This window comes from Galeopterus variegatus, unplaced genomic scaffold, assembly GCF_000696425.1.
Source record: "Galeopterus variegatus unplaced genomic scaffold, G_variegatus-3.0.2 Scaffold952, whole genome shotgun sequence".
Lineage (NCBI taxonomy): Eukaryota > Metazoa > Chordata > Mammalia > Dermoptera > Cynocephalidae > Galeopterus > Galeopterus variegatus.
Window position 1 is genome coordinate 189,398 of NW_007727063.1, and position 19,679 is coordinate 209,076.

A 19,679-nucleotide genomic window follows, 5' to 3' on the forward strand; every position below is an offset into this window, starting at 1 on the left:
TGCCCTATGCCATTTTCATATCACATGGGGTCTGTTAAGGGCTGGACAGCAACAGCTGTCCCTGATGCTGAGGGTCCCATGCTAGAGCCATCTGTATACCAAGGTTGCTCTGTGGTAGGTCCCTGTCCCTCATGGAAAGGTGTAGCCTCCACCTCCATGGATAACAGTTGTGTCAAAGTTTCCTCCAGAATCTCTACTGAGCCTAGCACAGTTTGCAACTCTTTGGACAGAGGACTCGTTGACACAGTGCTCCTTTGTTCTATATATGCTCCCCATTTAGACAGAGTGGGAGTCTGAGCTACACCCATTTTAGGGTTGGTTGCCCATGTGTGCAACCAACCGATTATGGAGTATGTCATCCTTACTAGGACTTTGGCAGTTCCTGTGATAGCTTCAGTGGCTATCAAGGCAGAATACACAGCTGCTAACTGCTTTTCTATTAGGATGTAGCAAACTTCAGCACCCTTCCAGAGCTGAGACCAGAATCCTACAGGTGTGTGGAATTGGTCTTGTCTCTGCCACAAACCCCATCCTAACCCCTTCTGAGTTATATGTACATCTAACTCAAATGGCTTAGTGGGGTTGGCCACTTATAAAGCTTGTACTTACTGTATTGTCCTTTTTGTAGCCCGATAACCTTTTTCTACTTCTTCATTCCAATCCCAGAGGGTTTCTTTCTTTGTCAGTGGATATAGTGGGTGTACCATTTGGGCCATATGGGGTACAAAAGCTCTCCAATACCCCCAAAGTCCCAAATATGTCTGTAGCTGAGCTACCGTTGTGGGTCAAGTGTATGCCTGTATCTTATCTATATTAGCTTCTGAGATGACCCTCGTCTTACCTGACCAGACCACTCCCAGGAATTTGGCTCACAGCCCAGGTCCTTGCACTTTGGCTGTGTTCACAGCCCACTCACATTGTTCCAAATGCCTTAGCAGTGTTGGAGCTGCCTGGGTTAAATCTGCAAGAGAATCAGAGGTTAATAACACATCATCAATGTAGTGAAACATTGTAACCATGCTGGGCATAGTACACTTGGCTAGGTCTCCAGCCACCAAACCATGACAGATGGTTGGGCTATGCAGATAACCTTCAGGCAATACTTGAAAGGTCCACTGCCTTCCTTCCCAGGTGAAGGCAAACTGATCTTGGCTATCAGCCAAGATTGGAATGGAGAAAAAAAGCACTTGCAAGGTCCAGTACATAATGATAAGCTCCCAGCTGAGTCATCAGCTGACCCATCAAGTTGTGAACTGAAGGCACAGCTGCATGCAAAGGAAGCACTACTTTGTTCGGTTCTCGATAATCTACAGTCATTCTCCAGGTACCATCAGGCTTTTTCACTGGCCCGGAGCATTAAATGGGCTCTGACCTGGGCAAAAAATACCAACTTTCTCTAATTCCAATATAGTGGCACTTATCTCTGCATGTCCTCCTGGTATGTGATACTGCTTTACATTAACTACATGTCATGGCTTGGATAACACCTGTGGGTCATGTTTAGCATACCCTCGTAACACAGGCTTTACTGTCCATATTTGCAGCTGAAACTCTCCAACTGTTATTTGCAGGTGCAAACCATAAAGTGCATCCATACCCAAGATGTATTCAGCTACGGGAGATATATATACAGTATATACATGAGAAGGTAATCTTCCTATGCCCAATGGCAATGACACAGCTTTGACCTCAGTAGTATGTCCTCCATAGCCATCTATATGAACTGTGGCCCCTGGAAACTTATCTGGATTGCCATGTATCAGGCTACATTCTGCACCTGTATCCACCAATGCCACAACACACTGCACATTTGTCCTCAACCAGTGTATTGCCAATTCAACATGAGGCCTCTGGTCTTCACTTGCCTCCAAAAGATGAGTACATTGGCCTGTTCCCTATTTGAAATTGAGCAGTTCTTTTGCCTCCTCAGGAGCAGCCAAAAGGTCCTTTAAATCCACTGATCATACCTTGCTACCTGTTTCCCAATGTTTGGTGAAATGCTGTTCAGGGTGCAATTGCTGCCACAAGGCAAACAGAACTGCATTTGGCTGCTGGTCAATTTTCTTTTTATCAACCCCTGCTGCAAACAAGTCAAGCCGCATCTGGTTATGGCTAGTCTTGCTTGGTCCCTTCAGGATAAAATCCCGAGTGTTTCTTGGGGGTTTGGTCTTAGCCACCTTTCGGACCCCTTTTGCTTGTCTTCTATCCTCTACTTCACCTAAGCCAGCTATCATGGTCGTTACCACATGTATAGGATGACCAATGTATGGGTCCAGTATGGCCATCAGTGACCCAAAGGACATTGTTGGGGCATTCTGCAGCGCTATGTCTCTCATGCTGCCTGTAAAGATCTCATCATCTGGGCCACGAGTATTCACATTAAACATGGACTGCTGCATCCCCAGCTCTCAAATGATTTGGACCAGCTCAGCATACGTTTTTCATTTACTAACAATCTTGGGCAGTTCTCCAGCATTTTGCCACACAGTTTGGGCAGCTGCATTCACCTAGTCCATCATGGAGTGGTTACCTCATCTGGCTGCATATTTGCAGCTATTTTTCAGCCGTTGCCTCAGGGACGGGTGCATGGTGATGGAGGCCAATTTCTCCACCTCCTCACCAAAGCACATTACACTATCCACCCCTATATCCTATAACCACAAGAGCCAAGCAGCCAGAGTCTACCCATGTTTCTGCCTGAACTGTCTAACCAAGTCAACCAGTTCAACCTGGGCATATGCGACATAGGTAGTGAACTGGGTCACCTGTGGATTGCTCACCAGTTGTCCATCTGGTCCCATAGGCTGCTCATGCCTCAATTTCTCATGCAGAACAGGTAGTGCCTGGAGATGTATGGTTTCCCCCAACTCACAACTGGGTTGGTCATCTTCCCTGGTGTGAGGGGCAGGGGTGGCCAGTTGCCACACATCGTCCTCCAGGACATTTATCTGTGCTTCCAACAATTCTGCTTTCTGCCTCAAATCTGCCAGTAGCTGCAAATCATCTGCAAACAACTCTGCTTTCTGCTTCAAATCTTGATCAGTTTGCAGCAGAGTGAGCAGCAGCCAGGCTCCAGTCAACAGAAAAGTTGCCACCGAGCACCACACACTCAAAGATAGCCACATTTCCTCCTCCTCCCAAGGGGTTTTGTGTTGTAGTACCTAGTCTATGCTGCCTTGCAGTATAGTGTGCAGCAACCAGGTCCCAGTCAACAGGAAGGTGGCCATAGGGCACAGCATATTCACAAATAGCCACATTTCCTCCTTCTTCCAAGGGCTTCTTGTCTCCTGTACCTGCTCAGAATCCTGTCACAGACTATGGAAATTGTGGTGTGATCCTGCCAACGATGCCAATTTGCCTGGTGTAATCCTGCCCACTACACCAATTTGTCTTGCTACTGCTAAGGCTACTGTCTGGAATCCTGCTCACAGCACCAATTGTCTAGCTCTTAATCCTGTTCATGACACTAATTGTAAAGCTAGGCAACCATGCTAGTTGTCATGGCTCTTTTACCTGCTGGTAATCCTGCACCAACTGAGCCAATGGTTGAGCTAGGGCTGGGTCTGAAGATCCCAGACCCCTCAAGCCCATTCACAGACTGGGTCACAAAACCTTCACATGCCAGGCTGGGTCACCAGACCCCTTCATGCAGGTCTATAAGCTAGGCAACCAGCCGCGTGGTCCTTGGAAGCTGCAGGTCTGGAAAAAACATGGCCACGCAGGGCAGACACCCAAAGCAGTAAAAACCAGCCAAAGTGGTGTTGCCTTGAAGGTGCACAAACTCCACCCACACACATAATGTTACCAAATGACCCTGAACTGGCTCCGAGGTGAGGGGAGTCTGACCAAATTGTTCCATTTTCCCAACAATAGGGAACTGAGACAAAAAATGAGGAGAAAGAACTTTTGGGAGCATCATTAGCTAGAAATGTAGACATTTGATGCACTTATATGGTATTTTCATCCTCTACAAAGGAGAATGAATCTAAAAGGACACGTAGCCTAAATATTTCCGGAGTCTTAAAAAGTAAATTAACCAGTGTCTTGAAGATGATTAAGGGAAAAAAAATTTCAAATAAAATGAACAAAACGACTTTACCATGATGGTTTTAAAAAGGACTTAGTTAAACAGAGTCAAAATAAGATGCCACTAAGAATCACCACAATTATTGGTTTAACATTTAGAGATAGTATTCTGATGCTGTATTGATATTTCTTATGTTTTGTTCCCAATTCACAAACGTTCAACCAGCGTAGTTCTTCTCACTTAAAAAAAAAAAAAAGAAATGTGTTCATGCTTGAAATAAGGACACATTCATTTAAAAATGGATTAAAAAATAAGTGATATGATAAGAGAAAATCTAATTGGAAGGGTGCTTTTTCTTGAATAATGTCTATGTGGGCTAAGCATGTAACTTAATTTTTTGATGCCAGCTGAATCTTTTCATGTGGCTCTTCATATTGTTGCAGGAGATTTACAATGCTATTATGTCTCTTTACTGAAACCACTGAAGAATGTAGCAGATGAAAGCAGTTTCCACAGAAGAACAAAATGTGTACTATTACACTGGGAATATTAACATGCTTTTTTAAAAAATGTATTTACAGTAACCAAATTGCAGCTGATATTTTTCTGTTTTTGTTTTGTTTTGTTTTCCTTTGCTTCCCTTGCTTCCATTTTATCCTAAATCAGAGGAAATCTGAGGGGAAAAAAGCAGAAAAGGTAAGATTATAAATTTCAAAGAAAACTGATTTCAAAATATGTGTGCTTTTTTTTTTCTTCAATTCCTGAAGCTACAGTAGTTACTCCATGGAGTTAAAACTGTAAGTATTTAAGATGACATATGCTATGGTTCTGCCTTAAAAGAGAATCAAGCTGAGTTGTCTCCACATTTTGTATCACTTACACAGTCCTGGAAGCAATTTTCAAGTCTTATTTTATTTTATTTTTCACCAATACTTTCTTTTCCCACTGTGCCAAAACAACATAATGTTGACAGCATCACTTTCTGAATGTTCTGGTAATACAGTTACATCATGATAAATTTTAGCAATAAAAGAGGAACCATTTTAGTGTCAATTCACATTTCAGCAGTGACAGCAGAAGTTAGTGTATATGAACCATGAAGTTTGTCTGGTAGGGGCACAGGGAAGAATACTATAACTAAATTAATCAGCAAAATGATGTTCTCAGAGAACCTGTCATCTTTCAATGTGAAAAATTTAAGTTCTGCTCAAACATATATGAACATGCTTCTAGAAAAAGTTGGTTTTCTACTGTTAAAAAGTACACTATCTCACACATACTGTTAAATTCTGATTATCTCACTAGTTAAATTGCAATAACACTAAAGATAAAGAGATATTTACTTGTTCACAGACATTTTTTTTTTCCTGGCATTTAAGTTCATGTTTTCTTACCATGTTTTGAAGTTGAAAAAAATGAGTTTTTCTTAAACTTCTCACCGAAGATATTTTGGATATTAAAATCAGTAAGCGTTAAACACTATCCCTATTAGGCACCAAAATGTTACCATTACTGTTGCTAGGTTAAATGTGTAGAATATTTAAGATGAATTATCCCGTTCTACTTCGAGAGACCAAATTTTATGTTTGAAAAAATGACTTGCCAGAGAGTGGTCTAGTCTATGCCAGAAAATAATCTGTTAGCCTTAGATGTCTTTATCAAGTATGAGAATTACCTGAAAATGGAGTTTGACTGGAATGCCAAAATGAATTTTCATTAATGCTTGAGAGATAAACTAAAATAAGTGCATCAGAGAGTTTTAAATCAATATACCCTTCTGAGAGTTTTCAATTGCCTGTCTAAACTATCTTGAGTATCACTGGAGCCTTGGACTGATGAATTTTTGAAAGTCAGCTCCTCCCAGAAGGCAAAAGTTTATAGAAGAGTTCTCCAGTTAAAACAAAGGAAGCAAGTATAGTAAAATGTCACTGGCTGCTACTGCATACTTTGTGTTTATAGATGTGTGTGTGTGTGTGTGTGTGTGTGTGTGTGTGTGTGTGTGTGTGTGTAGAGAGAGAGAGAGAGAGAGAGAGAGAGAAACTCTACAGATTTTACGTGTTCTAACATTCTCAACCATTCTGGTTAAATTTGGAAATGGACCTATAGCTCAGTTATTGAAAAGTTGGAATACTGAAGAACAGAAATATTGGCAAATTTTATCTCATGTAAATAAATAGGACTCCATAAATAGGACACATATTTGTTTTAAAAAGTTACAACTCTGTGTATAACATTTTGGGATAAACTCATGTTCTGTTTCAGAAAACACCTAGGTCATGACATTTCAATATAAAACACTTCAATATTACATTTTAAAACATCAATATAATCACAATAGAAGTACCAATGGAAAATGAGGTTCTTTGTGAAGCATGTTTTTTTCTCAAATAAAAAAAAAATTTGGACTTAGATAGGGAGAGACTTTTTACAGAACAAAGACCATTGCAATAGGAAGAAGGCTATGATCTGAGACATCTGCAAGTGTCTCAAAACCCAACAGAAAAGACTTTTCTTGCATAGGGTCAGGACAGGCAAACAGAGATAAGCAGAATCTTTTAAGAGGAAGCTGGACAAACAAGAGAAATATTCAGTAGGGTCCAGTAGGATTCCTAGGAGAAGATGAATTTGGGGACATGTTCCACTTTTTTAGTACTTGCTCAGACTTGGGGTCAAGCCAAGTTCAGGGGTCTGTAAGAAGGAGGAGAGAAACCTGACTAAAGTTTGATCAAGACAAAACAGAGGGTTAAACATAGGCAATTGTGAACATGTTACCGACAGGTCAGGCTCGGCTTGCCCTCTCGCATTAAACAAATGACGTGAAAGTCCAAACGTTGATGCAAGCTTTGGAAGGATTATTCAGATTGCCAGTACTCAACTAAATGCCTAACCAAGCAAACAAACAAAGAGAAAAGAGGAGCAGTGGGGTCCGGTTTAGCCTAGTCCTAAAGGGTGGGGCAAACCTATTCCATTAACAGTAGTTGATAAAAATAGTTCTCCCCACTGTTTCTAGCATAAAGAAGAAAAGTATCTACTAGATTTAAATCAGAAAAACAAAGTATAGCCAGGAGCCCTCCAGGGTGCACCTGTACAGGAGTGGATACACTCCAACCAAACAGAAAAGGGCTCAGAAAATCAAAGAAAGGTAAAGAGAATAAAGCACTGCCTTGTCAGAATTTAGGCCAGGGACTCCAGGAGATATCTACCAGCAGCAGAGACATGGGAGCAAAATAGTCCCAGTGGCCACTTGCCTCTTGCAGCTAGAGTCTTTTCTGGTGTCCAAAGCTTTCCAATTTTTGCCAGTGATTAAATTAGGCTCTTGGATTCCAAAGTCATAGAAATAAACAATGTACCCAACAGTAAATCAAGCAATGCTTTATTAAAAGAGGAGATAGACTTATGCATAAGGGGGGTAGCAACAGTAAGGCTAGCCTCCCGAGGGGAGCTGTTCAGGGTCTTTTATAGGGAAAGGAGTTAAGGGGTATAGGCCAGCGTCACTGGAGGTGATTCTTCTGTTCTTCCTGATTGCGTCATGGGCGCATGCTCAGTAGGCAGTGGTGTTCATCATTGTCACCCCAGGAGGGTCATTGTAGCAGTCACCTTGATGCTTTGAGCACAAGTGGGAATCCCTAAAGGGGTCTTAAGGTTAATCTGTAACTTTTACAATTATAATAAACAAGCCTTGGGGAGGGGTTTTGCAAGTCAGTAAATATCTGTTTTCTCTCTTCTCTCAGTCTATTTTGTCAGGGAAGCCCATGGGGTAAACATTTGCCCTGGGGGGGGTCTCATGACTGAGGAGTGGAAAAGTAACAAAGTGTCCTCTGCAGGGAAAATGGAGTCAGTTTGGTTCACAGGCCTAGCCTTACTCTGTTTCAAACATGATCAATTTTTTCCACTAGCTTTCTATACCAAAGTAAGCATAATAAAAATAACCTACTAATATTGTGCTTACTCTGTTCCGAGCACTGTATGTGTGTGCATGTGTATGTGTGCATGTGTATATACGTATACATACGAGCATATTTCAGTTAGTGAAAAATCGAATTAAAAGATAATATGAATCTATCCATGATCTTTTTGAAGTACCATCGTATATCTGTGTTTATATATATAGGCATATATACATAGATATATGTATACTTATATACATTTTTAAACCTCACAGTAGCCCTAAAAGCTCTTTTACAGATAAGGAAATGGTTGTACAGATATCTTAAGTGACTTGCCTAAGGTTACAAAGCTCACAAGTAGAAGAGCCAGGGTTTGAACGCAGTCAGTCTGTCTCAAGAATCCTTCTTTCAAAAAAAAAAGACAAAAACTTAGAATCGTAAAACAAATACTTCTTTTATCTCAAAATAATTATCTCTATTGTAGTTTAGTAGTAACATGTAATATATTTATTATAAGGTGCTGGAGATGTTTCTAGAAGATTTATTTTAAAACATTTTTACTTCTGTCAACTATGATGAAGCTACAGACCCATCATCAAGCCGTTTTCGGTAGTCTATACACATTCCATATCTAGCCTGATATGATGTGGTTAACATACAACATTGGGACTTGGTCAGTCCTCTGACGCCCTTTATTTCTGGTTCATTGCATTTATGTATACCTTTTGAAGGTTATTTTGGATATTAAGCTCAAGAAGCTATAAACCTTAAATATATCAAGTGTCAGAATATTCATTAACTTTGGATTTATTGCAAATGTTTCCATAAAAAGTCAAATTAATCTCTTGAACTCCTGAACTTCACCTATTTAGTTTTTTTTTATGAATTATAAAATATGGTTTTATGTTCAGTTTAATTCAGAATAAGCAACATATATAAGGATCCTACATTTGTAAAAAAGTAGTGCAACACATTATCTTAACTAAGAATGAAGTATCTAGATGAATGCTCTATTATATTTTAGATTCTAAAACATCAAAGGACAGGAGAATTTCTCAATGATTTTTGTAGATTTAAATGACTTCAGAAGCCTCACCAAACAGGATCTATTTTTAGGCTCCAAATCAGAAGGTTTAAGTTACAAAGATAGTTGCTTTTTTCTAACCCCTCTTAAAAGATTATATTTCAGAGAGAAGCTAGTGGCATTCTAACAAGCAGAGTAAAAGCAAATGCCACATTCCACAGTTCATTCATTTTTTAACCAGTTGGTATTCAACCGGCTAATATAATAGCTAATTAGGAGAAAAAACACATTTCGACATGTAACCACCTGTGATTGAATAAACAGTGTAAGCAATATTTATTTTCAACTAAAAGAAAGAAGTACATTTAGTTTTAACCTGGTTAATAGTGAAAAAAAATTCCTTGCATAAACACAAACTGGTTGTCAATTCAATTCACTGGCTTTCCCTTAGTTAGCATTAACCAGAAAATTTCTATGTACACATTTTTCTTCAAGATGCTTCCCCGCTTTGGCTAAGCCTGAGTCTAAATTGCCCTCAGGGTTTGCACAAATGGCCAGGCTTGTTAAAGAGTATGTTCACCAAAGTTCTAAACTGAAGATGGCAGAAACAGAACTGACTGAGATTCTCAAAGGAGTGTATTTCTGATTTCTTTTATGTCTGCCTGAGGTAAATTTACAATGTGCCTTCTTTTTCGACTAGTGTAATGGATAACAGAAAGAGTAGTTATAATAGCAATGCACTAGTGAAGGTCACTCTCTGTCATCAGCCTATCTTCTTCCAGACTCCTGTCATTCGTGTAGTCATTTGCTCAAAGTCTACATGAAGACAAGTGGGTCAATGAGAATGTTCAAGGAAACCTATATTAAAATACCCATTTTGCAGGTGTCTCCAAGGTTCTTTTTTATTCCCTATTCTGTTCAACAACCCAGAAATTTTTGGAAGTTTTTTCTTCAGAAATCCTCTTGAAGGCATAATTTAGGAATTTGAAGGTGGAATGGCTCATTGTGATGTTTTTTTTTTGTTTTGTTTTGTTTTTTTGTCTTTTTGTCTTTTTTCCATGTCCGGCAACGGATCGCAACCCTCAGTGTTGCCTCCGCACCGGACCGGGGACCGGCAACGGGATCGCAAGCCTCGGTGTTGCTCCCGCGCCTCGCTCAGCCAGTGAGCGGGAGCCGGTCTGTATGTGGGATCCGAACCCCCGGACGGGAGCGCCGCCGCGCTTCCCAAGCGGCGCACTATCCAGTGCGCCACCGGGCCGGCCCTCATTGTGATGTTTTTTTTTTGTTTTGTTTTGTTTTTTTGTCTTTTTGTCTTTTTTCCATGTCCGGCAACGGATCGCAACCCTCAGTGTTGCCTCCGCACCGGACCGGGGACCGGCAACGGGATCGCAAGCCTCGGTGTTGCTCCCGCGCCTCGCTCAGCCAGTGAGCGGGAGCCGGTCTGTATGTGGGATCCGAACCCCCGGACGGGAGCGCCGCCGCGCTTCCCAAGCGGCGCACTATCCAGTGCGCCACCGGGCCGGCCCTCATTGTGATGTTTTTTTAAAGGTTATTTCCAAGTGAAACTAATTTTAAATGTATGCTTCTGAAGAGATGTGTCCACGTGTCTTGCCTTTAGTGAAGGATTATTATCATACAGTACCTTTTGGAGCATTATGATCCAGCAAATACATGAGGCTAAATCTGCAGCAATTATGAATACCATTTCTTCTATTTATTTTAACAGTTTTCCTTATTAAACATTCAGTTTAGTGTTACTGGTGTTATGAGAAAATTAAATCACACTAAGAGCTCCAATTCAGCATTACCACCTCAGGAAACCCATTTACCCTCTTCCTACATGTGTTCCATAGATATGCTTTTCTAGGCACATTGTACTGCAGGTACACTGTGAGACCTTTTGTGGGAACTTACAGCTTGTTCTTTTGCTTTGGAATAGACCTTTATTCAACTCAATTGGTAGTTCCTGAAAATTTGGTCAGTGGCAAAAAGTGGCAAATAATTTGAAGGATACTTTGATCTTTTCGGATTCCCCTTCCATGCTATTCGAGACATATGCTTGCACCTGACATTCAGGGTTACAACTGTTAATGGAGCCATCACCATAGGTAAATTTCCACCTTATCTTACATCTTTGTATACTGTTTTGTTCATTCTGTGGTCCTCATACATACATATGTTCATTCCCTGTCTTTATTTCTATGTGATTACAAGAGCTCCATGAGTTTGAACATAGTCCTCCTCCCTTCTTATGATCATTTTTATTATCTGCCTTATACTATCCTGTCTAGTTAACTTGAGCTTTCTTTTCATTAGTTTCTCTAATCGCTCAGTCTCTCTCCATTTTACCCACTTTGTAAAATTCCTTCCTGTTTACACTTATGTCCGATCTCATCATTGCCATCCTTGGCTTCTGACTTTGTTTACAGTGCCAATTTCCAACTGTAGATTCCCCTCACAGATTGTATTCTCCACAGACCACTGAGCACTGATTTGAGAAAAAAGCACAAAATTGTACTGAGGATTTAGCTTACTACACATTAATGGCATTAAGCTTCAGCTGGACTCTAGGTATTGTTAAGAAGTCTTTTTATTCTTCTCTCATCAATTTTCTATTCCACGTCTTGAATGATTTTCCAAACCTTTTCAACCATCTTCAAATTCTTTTCACAATCTTTCAGCCCTGAATTATCAGCAAATTACTTTAAATCCTACTGTCCTAAGATAGAAACCATCTTTGTAACCTCAATATATTTCTGAGCTCCTTTCTAGTCTCATTTATTTCTGTTCAACTCTTGAAATATCTAACTCTTTAGTCTTTTTCTATGTGCCACTGCTCCTTTACCTTTAAAAGTATGTAAATATCATTTGTCAAGGAAAAACTAATATGGAATAAAAAGTCCTCCCCTTAAGTCAGCTACCCTTATTAGATATTGCTATAACTCACTATTAAATTGAGGGAATTGTCTCCCCGCATTAACTACATTTTCTCACCACACATTCTCTGCTATAATAGATTATCTTTTCCTCCTGATTAAAATAGAACCCTATTATCATTTGCACAAGATGTTCTGTTGGCCACATACAGAACTATCTGTTGCATCTGAAGTTTTAACCGCTATGTCTCTCTCGGTCTTTCTGGAAGCCTTTCTTCCATAAAGGCTTCTGCAATCTCTCCACCCATTTCTACACATAAGTATAATATTCACTCCTAGATTGTGACTTAATGTTAATTAAGTACATATTTCTTCTGTATCTCTTCAAATTCCTAATACAATATTGTATTTCACTTTTTATAAGCACTTAGTACATTTGTTCTTTTTTTACTTTACAAATTTTGATAAGAGTTTAACAGAACTGACTTAATCTAATGGAAACTGATTTCCAATTTTCCAGAATAAAATGGGGAGTATTCTAACAATGTAATACCAAATTGCTGATTAAACAGGGGGTAAAAAACTTTCAGGGTCCTCTTGTTTCATGTAAAACAGATGGAAATATGTACCATGAATGATGAATACTTCTTATTCCTAATTCAGGCAGTTGTAATTCTGTTTTAATGTGCATAAAAGTATTCTAGGAAAACCAGTGCTGAGCATTATTTTCTTTTTAAAACTCTGATGCTCTGAATATATTTTTAAGTATTTTTCTGTAAGGTCCCAATTAGCTGAACTGTCCAATTTGGACTCTTCATTTCTTTCAAAAAGTTATTTTCCTCTGGTATTATGCAAAAAGAGGGATGGTGACTACATGATCACACCACATCCCTTTTCTCATCCTTTACTGAAAACTCTAAACCTCACATGCAAATGTTCTAAGCCCTCATACATACCATTGTCTCACTTTGCAGCATCAAAATCCATCCATTATATCTCTGAGAAACAGATGTTTTCACTCTGTGTGTTGCATAGCATTGAGGATGTTCTGAAATAAAATCATCCATATTCATTTCAGCTTTCTGCCCTATTCTGAATGTACAGGAAACAATAGACAGTGAAACCTTAAGTAAAATAAGTCAAGGTTTTAAAAGGCTTTGAAAGTGTATTTTATTCAAAGCTGTAGAAAAGAAGAAAGCATTTTAAAGCTTTATTTGCATGGCACTTTAATATGTATTAAATACACTATTCCCAGGTCTTTAGCTTTATAATAGTGTTAAGTGTAGTTACAAATTCAGCCTTTTGCAGATATGCTCTTTCTATTGTCACAGATTGGGCAGTTTTCCATTCCTCTTTCTCTAGAAACTGTTGGAAGCCATTGCTTCTCTTCATTCAATGCTTTCTCAGTCCATACTGCCTGATCTGGTGCTATATATGACTAACTCAACAACTGACACATTGAAATGGAAACTGTAAGGCAGAATAAACTTTCTCTCTGAAGGTTTGATTAATTGAGTCTATTAAAATAAACTGTCAATAAACAGGTTAAGAGGAGAAAGGCTACAAATTTATTAAAGTGCACATGTGCATGGGAACCACACAAAACATGAAACTCAAAGAAGGGTCAGATGGTTGAACTTTAATTACCATGTTCATGGGAGAAGGGAAATGAGGGATGTAGACAATTGTAGAAGAATAATAATATGATTTGGCGGGCAGATGTGTGGACTAGAAGAGCAGGCAGTAGCCTGAAACAAAGTTCCTCTGGGCTTTGGATGAGGTGGCAAAAAGTTATGGAAAAGTGAGGGGCAGAACTGAATTGTGAACAAAGGTTGTCTTACACAGATAAAATCTCTCAGGTAACAGCTTTTGGAAGAATAGTTGAAAGAATAGGTGAAAAGTCTGTCCATATGTGCTGTCCTGGATAAGGAGACTTCTAGTTTCCCCTCCTGCATAGTTAATCTTCTCTGATTAATGTAGATTCCAGGGAAGGAGTTCAAGACAATTGCATTTCTTTTGGAAGAACTTCCCTCAGTCAGATAAGGGAACTTCAGAGAAAGCCCTTTCCTGTGCCTCAAGTGGGAAAGAGGTAGGGTGGAACAAGAGAAGGGCAGAGAGAGACCTTGGTTCTTAGGCTTATTTCTGAGGCCTTTCAATCTCCTTTGTTCAAAGCACTCAGCATGCCAAAGTGCCATATTTGGAGATATTATTTTCTGAGCCCCAACAGTACTCCAAACTATAGAGTTCTGATTAGAATTTATATCTCTGATCTCAACCAAACAATTGAAACAACTGCAATTACTTTAGCATATAATCACAATTCTAATGTTGGATTTTCAAGTCAGAAACAGTGACATAGATGCCCTTACCACTGAATTAATCACAATTTTGAAACAGAAAATCCTCCATTTTAGGAGAACAAATTATTTTACTTTCACCTTCTTGATTCCTATCTTCTGATTTTTGAAAGTAACTAGCAGGGTAAGCTTTCTTAGGGGTTTTACTGGATATTGTTCTCTAATAAAGTTTGCTAATGCCATTGGTATAGAGATATCTGCTGATCCATCTCCTTTGCAATAATAAGTTAACAAATCATGTTTTTTCCATCAAATATATTTTTCTTCATGACTGAGCTAAGGTTTAATTACTCTATGATCTATTGTTCTCTTGCCACCATTAGGGAACAGAATACCTGTTGAATATACAAGTCATATTGACATGTTTTGTACCATTGTAGAGGAGGAAAAATAATTTTCTCCTCCACTCTTCATGAGTTCTTAGCTGGGACTGCCTGTTGCAAAAGGCAGAACAACAAGAGGAAAACAAACAGAAGTTTAATAATATGTATACCTCCTGTATACTTGGGAGCTAATCCAGAGAAATGAGGAAATTTCCAGAACAGATCTCAATGAGTTATCTCAGACTTCAGGCTTAAATGCCATAATTTTCTGAAAAAAAGAAAGAAGAGTGTGGGGAAAGGCATGATTAATATAAGATGGCCAGGAAAAGCACCATAAAATATAGATAATGTTTGTTATGCAGATTGAAATTGATGCCTTCTCCATTGACTAAGAATCTCTAGTGAGTAAGTCGTCCTCTTCCTACTGATATCAGAGGTAGGGTCCCGGGGCTCAATAGCTGGCCTCAACTCACCCTGTCCTCTTACTAGATGTAGAGCTATGGCTAGGGCTCACAGACCCCTCGAGCTCGTTGTCCATACTGGGTCACAAACCTTCCACACACAGATCTACAAGCTAGGTAACAGGAAAAGGTCCTTGGAGCCATAGGTGAAGGAATAATAGGCTTTATTCAGAGCTAGGAGCAGCCGCCCTAGTGGTTTCCAGAGCGTCTCTAGAAGCTTCCTGCATCCACACCATTAGTCCTTTATACTCAAGTCCACAATCCAAAACACCTTCAGGGACGCAGAATCCAACCCCAGGATGTGAGAAGCAGCATTGGAATCGCCCTACTGTCTGCAGTTTCCATACAGAAGATGGCGGACTGGGCAGAACTGCACATGCGCAATCACATTAGACAATAACAAGGAACACCTGGGCACACGTGCATATTTACATCGGATGCTCAACAAGATTCTGAACATCTGAAGGGCCCCGACCATTTTTTATATGTTCCCAACACCAGGTTCTTGACTCGTCCACAGGAAAGAATTCAAGGACAAAGTTACAGTAGAAAAAGAGAACAAGTTTAATATAACAGATAAATACAGGTTCCACAGAGGGAGTGCAGCATAGCTCCAGATACTGAGCAGAGCCTACACCAAGTTTAATACAAAAGTAAGTTCAGTACCGACATCAATCTAACACAAAAGCAAGAAAAACATACTTAAAGTTCAGTACAAAGTGCAGCCTGGCTCAAGAGAATGAGGAGCTGCTTGCTGAAAGTAAATGATACAAAGTAAAGTATACACAGCTCAGCCGGGAAAGTGCCGGCTGCCTCCAGGAAAGTGAGCAACAACCCTGCTTTTGTCAGGCATTCAGCTTTTATAGTTTCTCTAATGAATATTCAATTTAGGGGGTGGCTCCCAGTTATATAACATTTAGTCTTGTACAAGCTCAGTCAGTCTCTTCCTGGAGCATGTTCATTGGTCAGACCCTATCACTAGGCATATTTCAGAATATTCTGTGCTCTCTATTGAGCATGCCCAACCACTGGATTTGCATAAGCCAGCCCCTTTGTGGTCTCATTTTCCTGGTGTTGGTGCTAAAAATAAGTCTAACTGGCAACAGTAACTTTCCTCCAGGGGACAGCTCAGAGGAGGGGGCCTGAGACCTCAGGGAGTGGCTGGAAACCCAGAGGCATGTCCTAAAACCAGAGCCCAGGGAAACTGAGCACCTCCTATGTCACTACTGTAGAAAGAAAGACACCCATACAAATGGAGATTTCCTTTATAGATATAAATTTCTCTTACAAAAGGGTAACCTCTCAAAGCTTCTCTTGTACTTGCAGTTTCTTAAAATAACAGTTCAAAATAATCATTATGCCAATAAAGCATATTTTCAGGGTGACATATTCTGATCTCTTACAGTCATATTTTGGGATGGCATGTCCTGAACCCCATCACCATGCTCCTTTGCAATGATACTGGCTTTTCATAGTATTCTTATATTCATAATTTTGTAAGCTTTATAGTAATAACATGCTAGGATCTTTATTGAGTCCTTCAGGTATGAAAAACCATTATCTTAAAGACAATGTATTGTACAGATATCCTTTAAGCATTATGGAACAAGCAGAGAAATGGTATAAGCACATGAGACCCATGGAGGTGGATGAAGTTTAGCAATACGTGACAATACTGATTCAAATATTTTATCTGTTTCTATGACAAAATATCTGGATGTAAAAGTGCAATATAAGTGAAGTCCTCAGTAGTCAGTCACTTAAAGGCCTCTCTTTTCTATCGAGTGCATTCACATTGGAAAGTTAAGAATTTTTCTTCTGAGCATGTGTTTCTCCAATCGAGTTAGCAGGGGTTGCTGGGTCAGATATTGAGAAATTTATGCAATAGAATTGTGATTTTAAAATTTCCTATCTTGTAACCATTAATTAGATATATTACCTTTGGCATATTTCCTTGTACTCATTTACTTCTCATATATTTGTCCCTCATCATACATTTAATTTTTAGACTAGGCAAGTCTCCTACTTAACTCACAAGGAAGCCTCTGGCAATTAATTATCACGTGGCATTTTACCAAAGGATTATAAATATACTAGTCAATGTCTTCACTCATTCCTTGAGGACCATCGTGAAACTAGTCTTCCTCATTTACTTGAACAATTCTTTTACTGCTTAAAAGAAGTTTCTAGGATTATTTTTAAGCTTTAAATTAGAGACATTAAGTGGTAAATTCTACAGTCTTATGTTGGGATACAGAGAATTAATAATTCAAGTTTCCTTATAAGTTCCTGTAGCCTATGCCTAACAAACCACTTGAAATCTAGTAAATATTTAATGAATATTTGCTGTCATTTATTTAACAAACATATGTGGAATAGTTTCTACGTGTCAGATCTGGTCTTTGGTGATGAAAATATCTAAAGGAATGAGATAGGCTCTTTGACCTCATGGATCCCATTGTATATTAAGAAAATGGATGAGTAAACCAAAAATTCAACCTGACATATGAGTGTACATTAAAAAGTTCATGGAGAAATAGAATTAAAAGGCAATATGAATCTTTCCATGAACTTTTTAAATTATCCTCATGATTAGCTTAATTTATTATAATAACCCATTATAGAATATTCTTCTTGAATAAAACTAAATTCTACTTACATAAACTTAGGTTCTCAGTTGTACTTACCCACTTAGAGGTAAAGGCTTCCATAAATTCACTAACCTTAGTCTATTTATTTATTTTTTATTTTAACTTCTCAATATACATTGTAGTTGATTTTCCTGTCCCTTTACCCGTTCCTCTTTCCTCCCTCCCTCTCTCCGCTCCCCCCACCACTACATCATATCTGTTCACTTGTCTTAAGAGGTTCAAGACTGTTGTACTGACCTTAGTTTAAAATATATTACCTTGCTCATGTTTTGGAGCACCTGTATTTTGGTTTCTTCTTAGTTTCTGTCAGTCATATGAGCCATTGCATTTTTATTCTGTTCAGATGGCATCCCCCTTTCCATTACATTTGACTTCTCTTGGCCTAAAGTATTTATCAGATACCCTTTAACAGCTCGTTTTATTATTTATGAATGAGAGCTATTGTTATCCAAATATACTTTAAACATTGATTTAAGAGTTGGGTTTTCTCCTTGAAGTGCATAACGCCTCAAACAGTACATCTCTTTACTAACATGACAGATTACCCTCCTTATTTTCCTGAAAACAAGATGTGTAGTGGAGCAAATCTCAAATACTGACCTTCAGTATTTTCTATAGTAAACGTTGTGAATGCAACACTATAAACCTCTAGCATTAAAGGAACTGTCTCTGAGATCTGTTTCATATTTTGTAATAAAGGTGATTGCTGGGAATTGTTTGTTGCTTAACTCCAGAACAGGTTGTGTATCATTTTTATTGATGATAAGGTACCATCTATGTAATGTATGTGTAAAGTTGGCTGGGTGTTAAATTGATTTAAAACATTATGCTTCAGATTAGCCATAAAACTTGCAGTGGCTATTGCAAAGCAGGAAATCTCATTACAAGTTTGGGCAAAGAAGCTACCTGCAGTAAGAAAAAAATTAACTATTCATGGCAGAAACCAATGCTGTTAAACTCATTAAACAAAAGTTCCTAGTGGGCAGGGTATTTTTTGGCTTTTGTTGGGTTTTGTGAAACAAGTGGATAGTGAATACTCAATTGGTTCAATTTTTTCTCCCATGGCCTTATATTTGCCAGTTAATGTCGCTCACTGCACAATGATTCTCAAGTGGGGAGGAAGTTTTAGTAGTGTTTCTCAAGTTGAGAATTACCTAGAGACCTTCAAAAACTTGCAATGCCAGGTTTGAATCCCAGACCAATTACATCAGGAATTGGTATTTTTTTTAAGTTCCCTAGGTCTTTCAGATGCATAGACAAATTTGAGGACTGCTTTATTCAATTTTCACTTGATTTTGTGAATTTTTAAAATTTGTTTCTGTGGCAAAACTTGTACATAAAATTCAAAGTTTCACTGGAAAAAATTGGATTGGTTAGATTTTTCATGAATTTTAATAAAATAGTGCCATAATTTTGTTGCGATGTAAAATACAGTTTACTTGCCAGTCTGGGACAGATTGCCACAGAAACGGCAAGCAATGACCAGAAACGTGAGTAGTCGCCTAAATGAAAATATGCACATGTTGAAGTTGCCAGGTGAAAAGAACCTGAATTCCTAAAACAAATGGAAGACCGCTCACCTGACAACTATGACATGCATGAAAAATAAACATGTATTCTGTTAAGCCACTGAGATTTTGAAATTTTCTTTTCTCACAGCACCATCCACTGCTTGATGCCACATTGTTTAGCTTTTCGTTATGGCAGTACCCAACTTCAGTAATAGTTACTGCATATGTCAGGGTAAAATGGCAGGCTGCATGGCTGGAAATCCATGTTACATGATGGTAAAACACTTGATGGTTGCCTGAGATAACTTCATAGTCACACAGCATGCCTGCTAAGCTTACAACTCTGCTTGAAAACATTGAAATACAGAACCTTAACAGGGTGTGGTGGTAGTTACTGGTTACATTTAGCAAGATCTTATTTAAAAAAAAAAAAAAAAAAGATGCGCTCAAGAGAAAATTGACATTGCTGACTTTGAATTCCTATAGTTTGCTCATTAAATGCTGTTACAGTCTTCCAGAAACATCAAAGATAGAAAACTTCCAGAAACTCCATCCAGGACCT

General features: G+C 38.9%; 1 protein-coding gene across 1 annotated transcript in view; it reads left to right on the top strand.

Moving 5' to 3' along the window:
• LOC103591260 (protocadherin-11 X-linked-like) overlaps window positions 1-19,679 on the top strand; it is a 262,098-nt gene that overhangs the window by 45,950 nt on the left and 196,469 nt on the right. The window contains exon 2 of the mRNA XM_008573674.1: window positions 4,694-4,723. Coding sequence (XP_008571896.1) covers window positions 4,694-4,723 — 30 coding nt within the window. The remainder of the gene's footprint in view (window positions 1-4,693; window positions 4,724-19,679) is intronic.